An 18,661-nucleotide genomic window follows, 5' to 3' on the forward strand; every position below is an offset into this window, starting at 1 on the left:
CATATGCCAATGCTTAAAAATGGATTTCAAAAATAATTTTATTCATTTCTATCTGTGTTTACAGCAGGGCATTATGTCTATTCATTGGTTTTTCAAGATGTTGATGGGCGAGCCCTCTCTTTTGGGAAAATAAAATGGCCTAGTTCTGATGTTTGTTTTCTTTCCAAATTGCACATAAGATTAACATAAGCAGTAGAGATGGTGCTGACATACGTTGTAATACCTAAACAGGAGGCATTTTAAACCAAGATAAGGGATTTAATCTTAGAGCATCTTGAAAAATAAAATGCAATTGTGAGTTGTGGGAGGCTGAATCATCGAGTTCTTGTTGCCTATATAGTCCAATTTACAAAATAACTGCCAGCTCTCAACTTTGCTTTGTGCGGTATAAATCTGACGGCAGAAATCCCATTTCAGGTGATTTAAGTGGTATTGTGCATACTTTTCTAGCTGATCTAAAAGAGCTATATGTGGCTTATATAAATATACTTCCCGTGGAAATAGGCAGTGTGGCACCAAAGACGATTGCTTTCTGAAATCATTTTGAGTGGTAATATAATCAGTATGCTAATATTTCTATAACATAGCATGGTTCAGCGTGGGGTGACATACGTTTGTAATGCTGCTGCTAAAGACATATAACCATATAATGAGCTTTATTGTCTTCCTCTCTGATATACGGAAGGGAGCACATACTTAAAAAGGATTGCCTGAAAGTCCTGGCTCATGTACTCAATATTACTGTAACTCTTTTCTGTCTGTTAAAGTTGTCCTTAAGAAGTTACTTGTTCAGAAACATATTTGATTAGACGGAACCATCAAGAACCCTGGTCTTTTGTTGAATCATTGCAAAGTTTATGTTATCAAATTCAATTGCTTTAATAAGAAAATGTGTACAAGGTACTTAAAAAACAAACATTATCTTAGTTGTTTTTTATTCCTTCTTGTGGAATAAATACATAAAATAATTTAGTGTAGGTTCTTAACCAGAGTGTTGTGACACCCGACTGTGCTGTTATAAGTTTTGAAAAAGGGCTGGGGTTACAGCTCTTGCCAGGAATTTATGCAAAATCCAAAATATATTTTATCCATAGCTGTAGGAATGTGAACACATGGGACACTGCATTTAAGAAAAGAGAATAAAAACCACTGATTTAATGGAAAGATTCTTGAATTTTAAACAATGAAAAAGTAAATACACTGACCTTTAAATCTCTGGGAAGCAGGTGATTTTAAACATTATGTGTCACATAAAGATTACCACTAAAGAAAGAATGAAAGAGTTAACCATCTCTTATTTAAGTGTAGGGGAAAATTGTAAATCTTTCAGTAAATGGGGTTTTTAAGAGAAATATAAAGGCAGAAACTTAATGAACTACCCATTCTGAACCAAGGATACTATAAATAATCCATTAAAGGTGATTGCTATTATTTTGGATCTATAAACTTGAAATGGGGTCTATCTTTCAAAAGGGAGGCAGAACTATCCTTTTATATATGCCACTCTGACTCCACAATTTTTCTTAGAGTTTTACGTGGTGATGAGGCTTTTAGAAAACTTGCTCATTTGAAGTACAGTGGTTTTTCTTGTTGAGCTCATCATACAGTTATTGCATTTAATATGTCTTTGTAACCCATGAGGTTACAAATCAATTATCCCTGCACAATTTCTTCAAAAATTTGAAATGCTGCCTCTGTCTTTATTTGGATTCTTTGTTCTAACCCATTGGTTCATTTCTATCTCTTTCCTTTTACTCGTTCTTTTAAGTACTTACTAGAATATTAATAATTCTACTGCCATGTAAGTCTTACTCAGAAGAATACCCTGCTCCCCATTTGTCCTTCTTCAAAGTTTGGACTTTGTCTTTTTTCTATATAAACTTAGGTTCATATTGTCAAATTATATGAATACCTTTGATGGGATTTTGACTGAAATGAATTTGAATTTTACACCATTTTTAGGGGAAATTGACTTCATTAAGTGTTAGGTCTTTTCATTCAGAAACATAGATAACGCTTTATTCAATTCTTTCATAGCCTTCAATAATATTTTATAATTTTGCCTATGATATCTTGCACAGCTTTTATTAAATTTATTGTTAGGCGTCTAAGAATTTGGGATGCCATTGTGAATTTTTCTCCAAGTTTGTTGATGCTGATTTAGAGATACATTATTAGCACACTGATAGCCAAAAAAATAATTTTGCTGACCTCAAAGAATTCTGAGACATACAATGTGGTTTTCTCAGATTTTCTGTGCAAATAATCTATAAATTATGCCTTTCCTTAGCATTTATATTATTCTCAACTTCTTTATCTTCCATAATATTGACAAGTAGGAATGCCATGATAGCAGTCATCCTACTCTTATTTCCAATGCTCGTGTAATTATTTATAATTCAGTCTTCATGAGGAAATTTTTTTTAAATAACTCTAACCAGGTTAAGGAAGTCCTGCCTTTTCCCAATTTGCTAAAATTTTGACATGGGTAAACATTAAAAATTTTCAAGTGCCTTAAACATTTATTGAGATTAACTTCCTTTTAAATATTTTAACCTAGATTTAAATATTGAAGCATTGTTACATTTCTATATCACACACTAATTGATCATAATGTAGTTTTATATGTATTATTTGATTTTGTTGTTTTTTTTTTTTAGGATTTAAAAATCTATGTTAATACCTAAAATTGGTCTGTTGTTTTCTTGCATTAATAAGAAAATTCCATCATTTTCTTTTTCTAGAATTCCTATTAGTAGTATTTTGTCATCTTTTAATATATCTTCCAACCTTTTACTTGTGTGTATCGTGTTTTCTATTTATCCTTCTATGCTGCACCCTAAGTGAACTCAGCATTTTCTAATTCTCTCTTATGAAAGGTCTAGAGTTCAATTTTTGATTATTTAATATAAATTTCGGTGATTATATTATTTATTTTCAAGACTTTGTAATTGTTCTTTGTTCCTCTTTAATGATTTCTGTTTCATTTCTGTTTTGGTTTCATCATAAATTATTTCTTTTTAATCGAATATTACTTTTTTATTTAGCTCTGAAGATTATATATATTCTTTCTTAAATTATCTCTCCATCTGTTTTATGATTTTAATTTCATCTGGAAGGAAATGGTTTAGTTTTCTGATTGTCAATTCAGTTGGCTCTCTTTCCCAGCATTTGATCTCTTCACAGTGCTTTGGCTAATTTAGAAGGACAACCCTTTTTCTTTCTCTCTCTCTCTTTCTTTCTTTCCTGGCTTCTTCACCTTGCTTTATCTACTAATGAGGCAAAAATCTCTTGTCTTCCAGATGCCCCAGTTAAAAACCAGGGCTTGCATTGCTGTTCCAGAGATCTTATTCCAGGCAGATATATGGACTATTACTAATCTAGATACTGAACCATTGGTAGTTTGTTTCATATTCTGTTTTGCTGGCTGTGTTGTTAAATTTTGCTTTTCTGGCCCATACCTTCCTGTAAGCAAGAGCCCTAGCAACTATTGACAGAAGCTTTTTTCAGTCCCCTTTTATAGCAGTGGTTGCTACCATAGGCCCTGTATTTCCATCATGGAGTTTGTCTTATGTAGAGGACATCTATTGTATGCTACCCTTTAAGGCTTAAGATCTGCCCAATGCTGTCTATTTTTGGATGGGAGCTTCATAGGTCTAAAGTTATAGTTTCACTCACTACTGTGTATTGCTGTTAGGTTTCCCTACAGGTTTATGTATTTTAAAGCCCTCATAACATACTTAGTTCTTAATCATTTTATCAGTAGTTTGTAATGTGCTTGGAACAGGGGTTACTTAAAAGAGGAAACAGCAAATGATATTGGCCGAAAGTTCTAAAGGTAGACAAGCCATCCAATCTTCACTTTATATGTTAATATACCTAGAACTTTTCAGTATACTAAGTGTGTGCTGTATACCTCTCTCCTTTAAAACTGCTTCTAGATGATGTCATAATTAGACTAATTATATCTTTTTTAAAAAGTCAATTTGGTTAATAAGTTTGCTTTCCAAATATAAAGAAGTTATAATACATTATACAATGATTTTAAATCCAAACTCATGTATTTTAAGTTCATTTTTTATACAAGGATAAAAGTGAATAAATAATATTTTATTATCAGTGTTCTTAACATTAATATTAATTCCTTGAATGTACTTCTAAAATATTTTTGCTATTTCAAAACATGCCTTGAATTTATTGTATCCTTATAGCTTCTTGGTAAGGTGAATGAAACTGCTGCGTGTGTGTGTGTGTGTGTGTGTGTGTGTGTGTGTGTGTGTTGCACTGTGTATCATTTGTCCTTGATGCTTTTTCGTTCTTTCAAATTTTTAAAATTTCTGTAGGTACATAGTAGGTGTATATATTTATGGGGTACATGAGATGACTTGAAACAGACATGCAATGTGAAATAAGCACATCATGGAGAATGGGGTATCAATCCCCACAAACATTTATCCTTTGAGTTAAAAACATTCCAGTTACACCCTTTAAATTATTTTAAAATGTACGATTAAGTTATTATTGACTGTAGTCACCCTATTGTGCTATCAAATAGTAGGTCACATTCATTCTTTCTATTGTTTTGTACCCATTCCCCCCAGAACCCCACTACTCTTCCTAGCCTCTGGTAACCATCCTTCTAATCTCCATGTACACGAGTTGAATTGTTTTGATTTTTAGATTCCACAGATAAGTGAGAATATGCGATGTTTGTCTTTCAGTGACTGAGTTATTTCACTTAACATAATAATCTCCAGTTCTATTTATGTTGTTGCAAATGACTGGATTTCATTCTTTTTTATGGCTGAACCATACTCCATTGTGTATATGTACGGTATTTTCTTTATCCGTTCATCTGTTGATAGACACTTAGGTTGTGTCCAAATCTTAGCTATTGTAACAGTGCTGCAACAAATGTAGGAGTTCAGATATCTGTTTGATATACTGTATATACTGTTTTCCTTTTTGGGAAGTATCTACCCAGCAGTGAGATTGCTGGATCATATGGTAGCTCAATTTTTTGTTTTTTGGGAAACCTCCAAACTGTTCTCCATAGCGGTTGTGCTAATTTATATTCCCACCAACAGTGTAATAGGGTTTCTTTTTCTCCACATCTTCACCAGCATTTACTAGTACCTGTCTTTTGGATATGAGCCATTTTAACTAGGGTCAGACAACATCTCATTGTAGTTCTGATTTGAATTTCTCTGACGATCAATGATGTTGAGCACTTTTTCACATGCCTGTTTGCCGTTCATATGTCTTCTTTTGGAAATGTCTATTCAAATTCTTTTGCCCATTTTTTGATCAGACTATTAGACTTTTTCCTATAGAGTTGTTTGAGTTCCACATATATTCTGGTTATTAATCTCAAGTCAGATGGATATTGTGCAAATGTTTTCTCCCATTCTGTGGGTTGTTTCTTAACTTTGTTGATTATATCTTTCGTTGTGCAGAAGCTTTTCAACATACGAGACTATTTGTTCCGTTTTGCTTTGGTTGCCTATAGTTGTGAGGAATTACTCGATAAATCCTTTTCCAGACCAATATCTTGAAGATTTTCTCTAATGTTTTCTTGTAGTTTCATAGTTTGAGGTCTTAGATTTAAGTCTTAAATCCATTTTGATTTTATTTGTGTATATGGTGATAGATGGGGGCCTAATTTCATTCTTCTGCATTTGAATAGTTTTTCCAGCACTATTTATTGAAGAGACTGTCTTTTCCCCAGTGTGTGTTCTTAACACCTTTGTCAAAAATGCGTTCACCATAGGTATGCTGATTTGTTTCTGAGTTCTCTATTTTTTACATTGGTCTATGTGTCTGTTTTTGTGCCAGTACCGTTCTGTTTAGGTTACTTAGCTCTGTAGTCTAATTTGAAGTCAGGTAATGTGATTTATCCAGTTTTGTTCTTTTTGCTTAGAATAGCTTTGGCTATTCTGTGTCTTTTATAGTCCCATATAAATTTTAGGATTTTTTTTTCTATTTCTGTGAAGAATGTCACTGGTATTTTGACTGAGGTTGCATTGAATCTGTAGTTTGCTTTGAGTAGTATGGACATTTTAACAAAATTGTCTTTCAATCCATGAGCCTATATTATTTTTCAATAAATCCACGAATATAAACTATTTTTCAATAAATATTTTCAAAATTTTTATGTCCTTCTCAATTTCTTTCATCAATATCTTATAGCTTTTGTTAGAGAGATCTTTCGCTTTGGTTAATTCCTAGGGATTTAATTTTATGTGTGGCTAGTGTAAATAGGATTTCTTTTTAATTTCCTTTTTATATTGTTCCCTATTCTCATAGAAATGCTACTGATATTTGTATGCTGAAATTTTATCCTGCAACATTACTAAATTTGTTTATTAGTTCTAATAGTTTTCCTGTGAAATTTTTAAGGTTTTCCAAATATAAGATCATATCATCTGCAAACAGGTATAATTTGACTTTTTTGTTTCCAATTTGGATGCCATGTATATCTTTCCTTGTCTAATTTCCCCAGCTAGGACTTCCAGTACTATGCTGAATAACACTGGTGAGTCATGTTGTATTCCAGATCTTAGAGGAAAGGCTTTCATCTTTTCCCCAGTCAGTATGATACTAGCTGTGGGTCTGTTTATTATGTTGAGGTATGTTCCATCTAGATTCAGGTTTTTTAGGTATTTTTTTTTTTATCGTGAAGGAATGTCAAATTTTATTAAATGATTTTTTAGTATAAATTTATATAATAATATGGTTTTTAAACTTCATTCTGTTGATATGATGTATCACATTGATTGATTTAAATATGTTCAACTATCCTTGCATCCCTGGGATAAATCTCACTTGGATGATGAATGATCTTTCTAATATATTGTTGAATTTAGTTTGGTAGTATTTTGTTCAGGAGTTTTGCATCAATACTCATCAGAGATATTGGCCTGTAGTTTGTTTTGTTTGTTTGTTTGTTTTTGATGTGTCTTTGTCTGGTTTTGGTATCAGAGTAATATTGGCTTCATAGAATGAGTTTGGAAGTATTCCCCTCTCCTTCACTCTTTGGAATAGTTTGAGTAAGATTGGTGTTAATTCTTCTTTAAAGGTTTGGTAGAATTCAGAAGTGAAGCTCTCAGGTTTTGAGCTTTTCTTTAGTGGGAGATTTCTTTTTTTTTATGGCTTTGATCTTGTAACTTGTTATTGGTCTTTTCAGGTTTTGGATTTCCTCTTGGTTCAATCTTGGTACTTTGTATGCATCTAGGAATTCGTCCATTTCTTCTAGATTTTTAAATTTATTGGCATATAGTTGCTCATAGTTGTCACTAATGATGCTTTGAGTTTCTGCAGTATCAGTTGTAGTGTCCACTTTTTCTTTTCTGATTTTATTTATTTGAACCTTATCTCTCTTTTTAGTCTGTCTAAAAGTTTGTTAATTTGGTTTAACTTTTCAAATAAACAACTTTTTGTGTCATTAATCTTTTGTATTTTTTTAAAATTTCAATTTCATGGATTTCTGCTCGGACCTTTATTATTTCTTTTCTCCTACTAATTTGGCGTTTGGTTTGCTCTTACTTTTCTAGTTCCTTTGGATGCATTGTTAGGTTGTTCATTTGAAGTTATTCCTCTTTTTTGATGTAGTCATTTATAGCTATAAAATTCCCTCTTAGTACTGCCTTTGGTGTATCCCATAGGTTTGGGTATGTTTTGTTTCTATTATCACTTCTTTCAAGAAATTTTCCAATTTCCTTCTTAAGCTCTTCATTGACTACTGGTCACTCAGGAGTGTATTGTTTAATTCCCATGTTGTGTAGTTTCCAAAATTCCTATTCTTATTAGTTTCTAGTTTTATTCCATTGTGGTAAGAGAAGATGCTTAATATTATTTCAATTTATTTCATGTTTTAATACTCTTTTTTTTTACATATATTTTATGCTTGAGAATGCTACATTTTCTAGGGAAAAGAATGTGTATTCTGCAGCTTTTGGCTGAAATGTTCTGTAAATACCTATTAGATCAATTTACTCTATAGTGAAGATTCAGTCTGATGTTTCTTTGTTGATTTTCTGTCTGGAAGATCTTTCCTAAGCTGAAAATGGGATGTTAAAGTCTCTAGCTATTATTGTATTCAGTCCTATCTCCCTCCTTATCTCTAAAAGTATTTCCTTTATTTGCCTGAGTACTCCAGTGTTGGGTGTATATATATTTAAAATGTTTATATATATAATCTTGCTGAATTGATCCCTTTATCATTAAATAGTGACCTTCTTTGTCTGTTCTTACAGATTTTGTGTTGAAATCTATTTTATCTGATATAAGTTTAGTGACTTCCATTCTTTTTTGGTTTTCATTGGCATAGAATATCTTTTTCCATCCCTTTATTTTCTCTCTTTCTGTGTGTGTGTATGTGTGTGTGTGTGTGTATTTTGAGACAGTGTCTCATTCTGTCACCCAGGGTGGAGTGCAGTGGTGTGATCTTGGCTGCTCACTGCAACCTCTGCCTCTTGGGTTCAAGAGATTCTCCTGCCTCAGCCCCCCGAGTAGCTGAGATTACAGGTGTGTGCCATCACACCTGACTACTATTTGTATTTTTAGTAGACATGGGGTTTCACCAGGTTTTTCAGACTGGTCTCAAACTTCTGACCTCAGGTGATCCATCCACCTTGGCCTTTCAAAGTGCTGGGATCACAGGTGTGACCCACCACACCCAGTCCATCTATATGTGTTTTTATAGTTAAAGTGTGTTTCTTGCAGGGAACTGATTAATGGGTTATGTTTTTTCATTCATGCAGCCTGTCTATGTCTTTTGATTGGAGATTTTAGTCCATTTAAATTTAATGTTGTTATTGATCATTGAGGACTTACTCTTGCCATTTGTTACTTGTTTTCTGGTCTTATCTTCTTTCCTTCTCTCCTTCCTGTCTTTCTCTACTGAAGGTAACTTTGGAGACATGGTTTAGTTTCTTGCTTTTTACTTCTTGTGTATTCATTGTATGTTTTTTGGTTTGAGTTTATCATGAGGTTTGCAAATATTATGACTCATCATTTTAACCTGCTAACAACTTAACACTATTTGCATAAACAAACAAGCAAAAAGAAAACTAACAAAAACTCAATACATTGACTTTGTCTCCCTGTTTTTTAACTTTTCATTGCTTCTATTTATGTCTTATTGTACTGTCAGTGTCTTGAAAAGCTGATGTAGTTATTATTTTTCATTGGTTCATTTTTTAGTCTTCCTCCTTAAGAGTAGTTTACGCACCACAGTCAGAGTGTTAGAATATTCTGTGTATTTCTGTGTACTTATTATTACCAGTGAGTTTTGTACCTTCAGGTGACTATTTATTGCTCATTACTGTCCTTTTCTTTCTGTTTGAAGTACTCCCTTTAGCATTTCTTATAGGACTGGCCTGGCATTGTTGAAATCCCTCAGCTTTTGTTTGTCTGGGAAAGTCTTTATTCCTTCATGTTTGAAAGATAGTTTCACCAGATACATTATTCTGGGGTAAAAATTATTTTCCTTAAGCACTTTAAATATGTCATGCTACTCTCTCCTGGCCTGTAAGGTTTCTACTGAAAAGCCTGTTGCCAGACGTATAGGAGTTCCATTGTATATTATTTGTTTCTTTTCTCTTGTGGCTTTTAGAGTTATTTCTTTATCCTTGACAATTGAGACTTTGATTATTAAATACCTTGAGGTAGTTTTCTTAGGGTTAAATCTGCTTGGTGTTCTATAACCTTCTTGTACTTGGCTACTGATATCTTTCTCTAGGTTTGGGAAGTTCTGTCATTATCCTTTTGAATAAACTTTCTATCCCTATCTCTTTACCTATGTCCTTTTTAAGGCCAATGACTCTTAGATTTGCCCTTTTGAGGCAATTTTCTAGATCACGTAGGTGTGCTACATTGTTTTTTGTTCTTTTTTCTTTGTCTCCTCTGACTATGTATTTTAAAATGGCCTGTCTTTAGGCTCACTAATTCTTTCTTCTGCTTATGCATTCTGCTATTAAAGGACTCTATGCATTCTTCAGTGTGCCAATTGCATTTTTCAGCTTCAGGATTTCTGCTTGATTTTTTTTAATCATTTCAATTTATTTGTTAATTTATTGGATAGAATTCTGAATTCCTTCTCTGTGTTATTTTGAATTTCCTTGAGTTTCCTCAACACATCTATTTCAAATTATCTGAAAGGTCACATATCTCTTTCTCCAAGATTGCTCCCTGGTGACTTATTTAGCTTACTTGGTGAAGTCCTGATTTTCTGGATGGTGTTGATGCTAGTAGATGTTCTTTGGTGTCTGGGCATTAAGGAGTTAAGTATTCTAGTCTTCACTGTCTTGGATTATTCGTAGCTGTCCTTCTTGGGGAGGCTTTGCAGATATTTGAAAGGACTTGTGTTTCGTAATCTAAACTGTGTCTGCTTTAGGGGATATCCCAAGCCCAGTAGCACTGTGGTTCTTGCAGATCGAAGTACCTCCCTGATGGTTTTTGACCAGATATGGGAGATTCTCTGGATTACCAGTCAGAAACTCTTGTTCTCTTTTATGACTTTCTCCAAAACATACAGAGTCTCCCTCTGTGTTATGAGTTACTGGAAGCTGGAGGTGGAGTGACAGTGGCACCCTTGTAGCTACCACTACTGTGACTGTGCTGGGTCAGACCTGAAGCCAGCACAGCACTGGGTCTTCCCCGAGGCCTGCTGTAACCACCCCCTGGCTACTGCCTGTGTTCATTCAAAGTGCTGGGGCTCTACAATCAGCAGGTGACAAATCCAGTCATGCCTCTGTCCTTCCCTTCAGGGCACTGAGAGCCCCCAGACCCTGGGTGAGTCCAGAAGTGTAGTCCAGGAGTCAGGGACTAGAGTCTGAAACCTTAGAAGTCTACCTGGTGTTCTATTGTATTACCGTTGAGCTGACACTCAAACCACACCATCCTTCCCACTCTTCTGTCCAGTTTTTAAAGACAGAGGAACCTCACTCTGTAGCCACATCACCCTAGGTACAAGGAGTACCGTGAGACTACCACGTATGTTCTCTTAAGGCTCAAGGTCTCTTAGTCAGCTTTTTGTGAGTGCTACCTGGCCTGGGACTTACCGTGCAGGGCACCGGACTCCCCTTTGGCCCAGGGCATGTCCAGAAATGCCATCCAGGCATGGAATAAGAGACTACAAGAGCCCCGTTGGTGCTTTACCCCCATGTCGCTGTGCTGCAACCTAAGATTCAAGATAAAGTCCCCTTTGCATCTCCCTCTGATTTTCTCAAACAGAAGCAGTTTTGCTCTGTAGCCACCACAGCCAGAGTATCTGGGTATCACTGCTGGCTATTCAGGGCCCAAGTGCTCTTCAGTTAGCAGGTAATGAATACTGCCAGGACTGAATCCTTTCCTTCAGGGCAGCGGTTTCCTTCTGGCCTAGGGTTGCCTAGAAATGTCATCTGGGAGCTAGGGCCCAGAGCGGGGGTACCTTATGACTCTCACCAGTGCCCTATTATGCTGTGGCTGAGCTGGTACCCTAGATGCAAGACAAAGGTCTCGCTACACTTCCTTCTCTCCTCAAGCAGAAGGAAGGGGTCTCTTTTGGAGCCTCAAGATATGCAGCTTGAAGTTAGGGGCAGGGTGATGCCTGCACTCCCTTGGCTGCCCCAACCCGTATCTCAGTGTGTCACATGTCCCCTCAGTCTACAGTCTCTGAGCTTAATTCACACTGGGACGCCCACAGGAGTTGCAGTCCTTGTGTCCTAGACTGCCTTTTGAGTTTACTGGAGACACAGAGTGCTGTAGCCCTGGGTGGCAAGGTTTGCAGGCACTGAAGTTTGGACCATTGCAATAGGAGATTGCCTTCTGGCTAGGGCTGGTTTAAATGCTCCCTCTATGGCTGGGCATCAGTTGAGTTTAGTCTGGGTTTTTTTATTCTCTAACAGGACAGCACTAAGTTCAATGCCTCACAATGGCTGTGTTCTCCCTTCTCCAGAGCCCAGAGATGCTCTCCACACCAGGCTGCAGGTGCCAGGATGGGGGGGAAGTGGCGTCGGAGATTCGGGACTGTTTTTTCTATCTCTTCAGTGCCTCTTTTAGTGATTTGATGTTAAAACCAGGTACTAGGAGTGTTCACCTGAATTTTGATTCTTATGAGGGGGTAGTTTCTCTGTGTAGACAGTTGCTAACTTGGGGTCCTTGCTGTGGGGAAACGATCACCGGAACTTTCTATTTTGCCATCTTGTTTCGCGTCCTCTGCCCTAGAAGCTGCTATTTTACAGTTGAGAAAACTAAGATCAGCAGATTGTATTTCTTATAAAAGGAGGTGGTACCAATTAGAGACATACATGTAACTCAAATCTGTGACCAACACAGTTTATTGGTGTTTCAAATAGGCATTTATTTAGTTTTTTGAACTTCATGTCTTCAACATACCTCTTGAGGAATTCCCTCATTGTGTATCTGCCTCTGCAACACTTAAGACTCTTGTTTAAATTCTTGGCTCTGTAATAATGGTGGGAACAATAATTCCTGGCTGTGTAATAATTGTTGGCTTTACTGTATTGTTCACTGTTGAAAATTAACATACTGTAAACTCTTAATCATATCCCCAGGATAATTTAAATAAAGTTCTATATAAAGGTGGGTGGATAAATTAGGTATCTTTTCAAGGAAAATTATTATTCTGTTATTCCTTGACTCATAAATCTCCCTGTTGCAGGAAGGCTCTATGGATAGCTTATATGAGCCGATCCCAGAGCAACAAGCTAACCAAGAAAACAAGTCTAGCAGAACTGATTCTCCTATCCCACCCTTCAGAGAGAGTGAACAAACACCCAACAGTCTCTTCATGGTGAGTGAAGCATTAACCGGAGTGGATTTTTTTTCTCTATTATAGATCTAGAATCTCTTGCCTAATGATACCTGTCAATGCAGCAAAAATTCACTGTTCTCAGAAGGTTATTCCTTTAGTTTTTGATTTTCTCTTTCTTGTTATCTTTTTTATGATTTTGGCTTATTAAAATGACCATTTATTGAATGTGCACTGGATGATTATGTAAGTTAACTTAATCCTCAAAGCAACCTTATGACTATAAATAATTATATAATTTTCTAGATTTGGAAGTTGCAAGAAAGAAAGGCAAGATAAGACACTAAAGGCTATAAACTATTAAGTGTTAAAGTTGGCATTTAAACAGATATATATCTGAATCAGTGGTTTCTGGCAAACCAGGTGGTGGTTGCAGGGGAGACCTAGATTGATAGCATTTGTCAATTTCCACCGTGTAAATGCTTTACCATGGCCAATTTCAAGCTACCCATAGTTTAACTTCAGATTTGCAATATCTGAATATTCAGTTAATAATTTTCTCAAGTGCTGATTCTGGCACATCATTGGCTGCTTTCAAAATTTATGCTCTAACCACTGTAATAAACTGTTTCTTGAATTTATGGATACACACCATCATTTCTAAAAGGTGTTAGAAACATGCAAATGCAAATTGTTTTGTGAATTATCTTTAAAATTGCTAGAGATGGAGTTCTCTGCATTACACACAATTGTACCTGCCCCTGTTTAACAGTGCTGGCTATCCTAATTCTCAGGCAATTGACCTGTATTTAAAATACAGTCGACCCTTGAACAACATGGATTCAAGCTGTGCAGGTCCACTTATATGCAGATTTTCTTTTGCCTCTGCCACAACTGCTCCAATTCCTCCTTCTCCTCAGCCTACTCAGTGTGAAGATGACAGGAATAGAGATCTTTATGATGATCCACTTCCACGTAGTGAATAATAAACGTGTTTTCTCTCACTCATGTTCTTATTAACATTTTCTTTTCTCTAGCTTACTTACTTGTAAGAATACTCACACATTTAAGAAAATATCTTAATACATGTAATACATACAACATACAACAAGTGTATTGATTGACTATTGATGTTATCAGCAAGTCTTCCGGTCAACAGTAGGCTATTAGTAAAGTTTTTTGGGAGTTAAAAGTTATATGAACATTTTGGACTACATGGGGTGTCAGCAACCCTAACCTCCATGTTGTTGAAGAGTCAACTATAATTTCATATGTATTAACTTATTTTACTTTTGTTGTGGCTTAGGAAAATATAAAACAGCCTATGTCTACTACAGAAAAAGAGCATCCGTATACTTACAGATTTAGATGCCACTTCCTGTCCTTATAATCACTTTTCCGGTTAACACACAAAAAATCATTTTTTCAGTGCCTTATTTTTGTAAGGTAATATGTGTATACATGAAATTATTTATGCTTATTCTCACAACAATTTTAGCGAGATTTAGAAAGGTGGAAAAGGTTAGATAACTTGTCCACTCAAAAAGAGGATGCACCAGGATTCAAACTCAGAGCTTTTTTGCTTCAGAGAAAGGGTAACAACAAAAGGGTAAAGCAAAATTGGAAAGCAAGCTTGATAATAAATCTCAGTAACATAAAAATAATACAAAATATTTTTTAATACAGTGGAAACTCTTCCCTTAACTTTACACCTTTTTGAACGTCCCTAAATGCTGGTATTGCTAGATACGCATAAGAGGGAGCAATAATATTTTGCACATATTAATGTGAGAGAGATAAACCATTCACATGGAGGCTGTCAATTGACGCTGCAAATTGTTCATAAGCATTTTCACCCCATAATTAAAAAGAACAATTGAATAGGCTGAAGAACTTGAAGATATTTTCTTAAATGTGTGAGTTTAGTAAACATGCATAAAAAACGAACCATTTCATGGCCAACTAGTCTACTAAAATTTTTTCAATCTTCATTTATATTGCAAAAGAAGACCAGAATGATAAAAACATGATTTCAATTGCTATAGCTCTGTCTCTCTCTGTAATTTCTCAGCATTTAATTAAAAATGTATGTATACATGCATACTGAAAAGTCAGTTCAACCTTTGATTTCACCTTTTAGTTGTTGAATTATGCCATTCCCATCAAATTATTATTAACACTTATCATATTCCTAATGAAAATTATTTCACAACTTAGGTGAATAAAGTCATTTTTTAAAAATAATTAAATCAAAATATTTTAGGTACCTGCTTTCTTAGTATCCCCAGTTAATGGTTTGGAGCTTTCCTAAATTTCCTTCTCAGCCTTTGAGGAATAGATTTTTTTTTCTTTTTCTCCTGGTATTGGCACTTCCTTCCCCCATCTTGATGTAAGAAAAAAAAGTTTCAGATCTGACTTAACAGTACCAGAAACAAATATTATTCCATTTGGACTCATTCTTCAGAAATACACTGAAATCACCCTAAAGCTAATGGAGTTCTGGCTCAAGCTCCCAGTCCTCAATCCGGGTATTTGTAAACTTTCCAGAGAAGAGAGGTACTCCCCAAATCTCTAGAACCAACCTGACAATACATCTATTTGCTATGGAGGAAACTATAGCCCATAATAAAAATAATGTCAGTTGCCACATGAATTGAAAAGGAAAATCAAAATGAAAGAAGAATCCTTGGTTTCCCTTATAAAATATATTATTTATTCTTACGTACTAGGAATTTTACCCTTTGGATACCACTACTTTGAACATAGTGGGAGTTCCATAGATGAACATAAGATAATCAATATTCTCAAAGGAGATGATCCAGTGTAGCTCATATGTATAATTACGGGTAGTAGAGGCATTGAACAGAAAGAGGTTTATTTGGGAGTTTTAAATGAAGAATATCATACATCATCATAAATATCTAGTTTGTATTTTAATTGCAATTTTAGGAAGGATTGATAATGGATGGCTTGTCCAAAGAGAAACCAATTTAAGATATGGGACATTATTAAATGTTTAAAAGAGAAATAATAAGTGACCCACTTTCAGTATATTAGGAAAGGCATAAGTGTTGGAGGACAACTGCCAAAAACTAGCAGGAGTGAACAAGCATGAGGCTAAGTAAATGTGCTGAAAAAAAAAATAAGCTAACATATTAGCCTAAGGACTGATCAATCCATAACATTATTTTAAATGTAGCCTGTAACTGCTTGATTCTGTATCTATTTTAGTTCCTCCTTATGTCTGAAGCTAAATAAGTATTTGAATTAGAAAAAATGAGAATGCTACGGTTCAAATGTTTCTCTTAAAAAGTTCATGTGTTGGAATTTAAACCCCCAGTGCAATCATACTGACAGGTGGGGTCTTTAAGAAGCAATTAATAGATCATGAGAGCTCTAACCTACAAATGGATGAATGTCGTTATCGTCAGAGTAAGTTTGTTATCGAGAGTAGGTTTGTCATAAAAGCCAAGTTTGGCCCTCTCTTGTTCTCTTTGTTTTGCCCTCTCTTGCTCGCCCTTTTGCTTTCTGCCATGGAATGACACAGTAAGAAGGTCCTCACGAGATGTGGCCCCTCTGTTTTGGACTTCTCAGCTTCCAGAACTGTGAGCCAGTAAATTCCTGTTTGCTATAAATTACCCAGTCTCAGGTATTCTGTTATAGCAACACAAAACAGATTAAGACAGAGAACATAAAATGTTTGTATCTCTGCCAATTTGTGGTTAACTAGATCGAGTCTGAATTATCTGACTTGCTGTCTATATTGATTGAAGTAAGCAAATAATTGTCAGTTTTCCACTTCATTTTGTATCTCATAAATTGACAGAAAACTTGAGCCTTTTAAAAAATGTGCTTTAATGTGGGTCAAAAGCAATGCTTCTATTATTCATATCTTGTGCATAGTTGTCATTCAATAAATATTTGTAAGCTAAATAAATGGATCAGTGAAGGTTCATTACTCAAGCTAAAGAAAGTCTTAATAATAATGGAGAGCCAATGATGCAGCGGATGAAATTGTCAGCTTTGGAGTTGAGCAGTTACGGATTCTCTTTCTAGTTCTGTCGCTTAGAAGCTATATGACCTTGGAAAGTTGCTTAAAGTCTTGCAGTCTCCGTTTCCTTACACTGTAGAACAAGGTGAGTAATGTTCTGTATAAATTTGCCAAATTCAATTGTAGAAAACAGAATCGACTCTTGCTACTAGAAGCAGGCAGGATTTAGCATAGAAGTTAGAGAACACTCAGAAGGGCTGATTTTCATACTCTAGAGCAGGGACTGAAAATCATAGCCTGAGGCAGCCTGTAATTGTATCATGCAAGAACTAAAAATGGCTTTTATATTTTTAAAAGTATCTTTAAAAACAGAAACAAAAATAAAGGAGACAATAGAATGCAATAGAAACTGTGTCTCACAAACCTAAAATATTTCTATCTGACTTTTCACAGAAAAAGTTTGCTAACCCCTGCCCTAGAGCTACACGGTACAACTGCAGGTGGCAACTGAGTACTTGAAAAGTGGCTAGTCCAAATGCAGATGGACGACAGGTGTAAAATATATAATGTGTTCTAAAGACTTCATATAAAAAATGACTAAAATATAGGTTATTAATAATTTTGTAACGATGCTTTGATGAAGTGATAGCATTTGATATATTTTAGATAAAAAGGAAATTTTGCTCATTTCCTTTAACATGGCTACTGGAGGTGACCTCCACTTTCACATCCCACTTTCCAAATTTCACATGGATGCATATAATCTGCCAAGTCTAAATCATATCTGCTATCCAAGCTTTGCAGGAATGTATATAATGTGGTTTTTAGCCTTCTGGTTTTTGCACAGAGAAAGACACACCAGAAGGTACATGGGGGAATGTTAAGGGGTAGATCTACTATGTCCACCACTCTCCCCTCTCAGGGTCTTTAACCCTTATTATAAGTGGTGTCACTACACTCTAACCAAAACACACACACTCAAAAACAGTGCCGTCTCACCACTAGAACTCCTTTGCAATCAATATATGTGAAGGATGGCTGGCTTTCAGAAGGTGACTCTCCTTTGTCTCTAGAGAATATAATTTGTGTTAAGCTGGTCCCAGGCACAGTTTTATGATAACATTTAAAATGAGTTGGATATAACAATCCCTCTACAATACTTGGGTCCTGTAAACTGTTAATAGATTAAGACCTTTTTTTTTTTTTTTTCCAGTTAAGATACAGACAGATGACCAAAGAAAGCAAGATTATTTAATCACATTATTTTAGAGAATAAATCACAAACAAAGGAGTTGATACACAAAATCGCTGCTGCATCTTCAGGCAGATGACATTCTCAATAGCAGCTGAGTTTAAGGATTACCTGAAGACAAAGAGATACCCAAACCCCGTCTTGGAGCTATTACAATTACAGCAGCCCTGTCCATTGGAAATACAATGTGACTCACACATTTTAGTTATTCTGGTTGTCAAAATAAAATGTTTTAAAAAGAGAGACAGGTTAAATTAATTTTAATAATATATTGAATTAAGCCAATATATCTAAAGTATTATCATTTCAACACGTAATTAATACAAAATTAATGAGATGTTTGTATCCTCGTTTCTAAACTAACACTTTGAAATCTGATGTGTATTTTATAGTTAAGAGCACATTTCAGTTCAGATGCTGAAATTTCAGTGGTTAAAGTGCAATCAGTCCCAGCGAAAAAAATCTCACCTTTGGTTTTAAATTAAAATTAAATTAAATTAAAATTCACTTTCTAAGTTGTATCAGCCACATATTAAGTACTCAATAGCCACTTGAGACTAAGGATGGCTGCCATATTGGACAAGGTAGTACTGAAGGCTTGAAATTGCTGATGGTGCAGAGGCATAAAAGTAACCAGAAAATATCAATTCTCCACTTCACTTAG

The 18,661-nt window shown here is 35.2% G+C and overlaps 1 protein-coding gene across 1 annotated transcript in view; it reads left to right on the forward strand.

The window, feature by feature from the left end:
* LOC111552981 (putative uncharacterized protein ENSP00000383407) overlaps nucleotides 1-18,661 on the forward strand; it is a 60,157-nt gene that overhangs the window by 785 nt on the left and 40,711 nt on the right. The window contains exon 2 of the mRNA XM_023227487.1: nucleotides 12,665-12,796. Coding sequence (XP_023083255.1) covers nucleotides 12,665-12,796 — 132 coding nt within the window. The remainder of the gene's footprint in view (nucleotides 1-12,664; nucleotides 12,797-18,661) is intronic.

The sequence above is a fragment of the Piliocolobus tephrosceles genome, chromosome 19, assembly GCF_002776525.5.
Source record: "Piliocolobus tephrosceles isolate RC106 chromosome 19, ASM277652v3, whole genome shotgun sequence".
Classification (NCBI taxonomy): Eukaryota; Metazoa; Chordata; class Mammalia; order Primates; family Cercopithecidae; genus Piliocolobus; species Piliocolobus tephrosceles.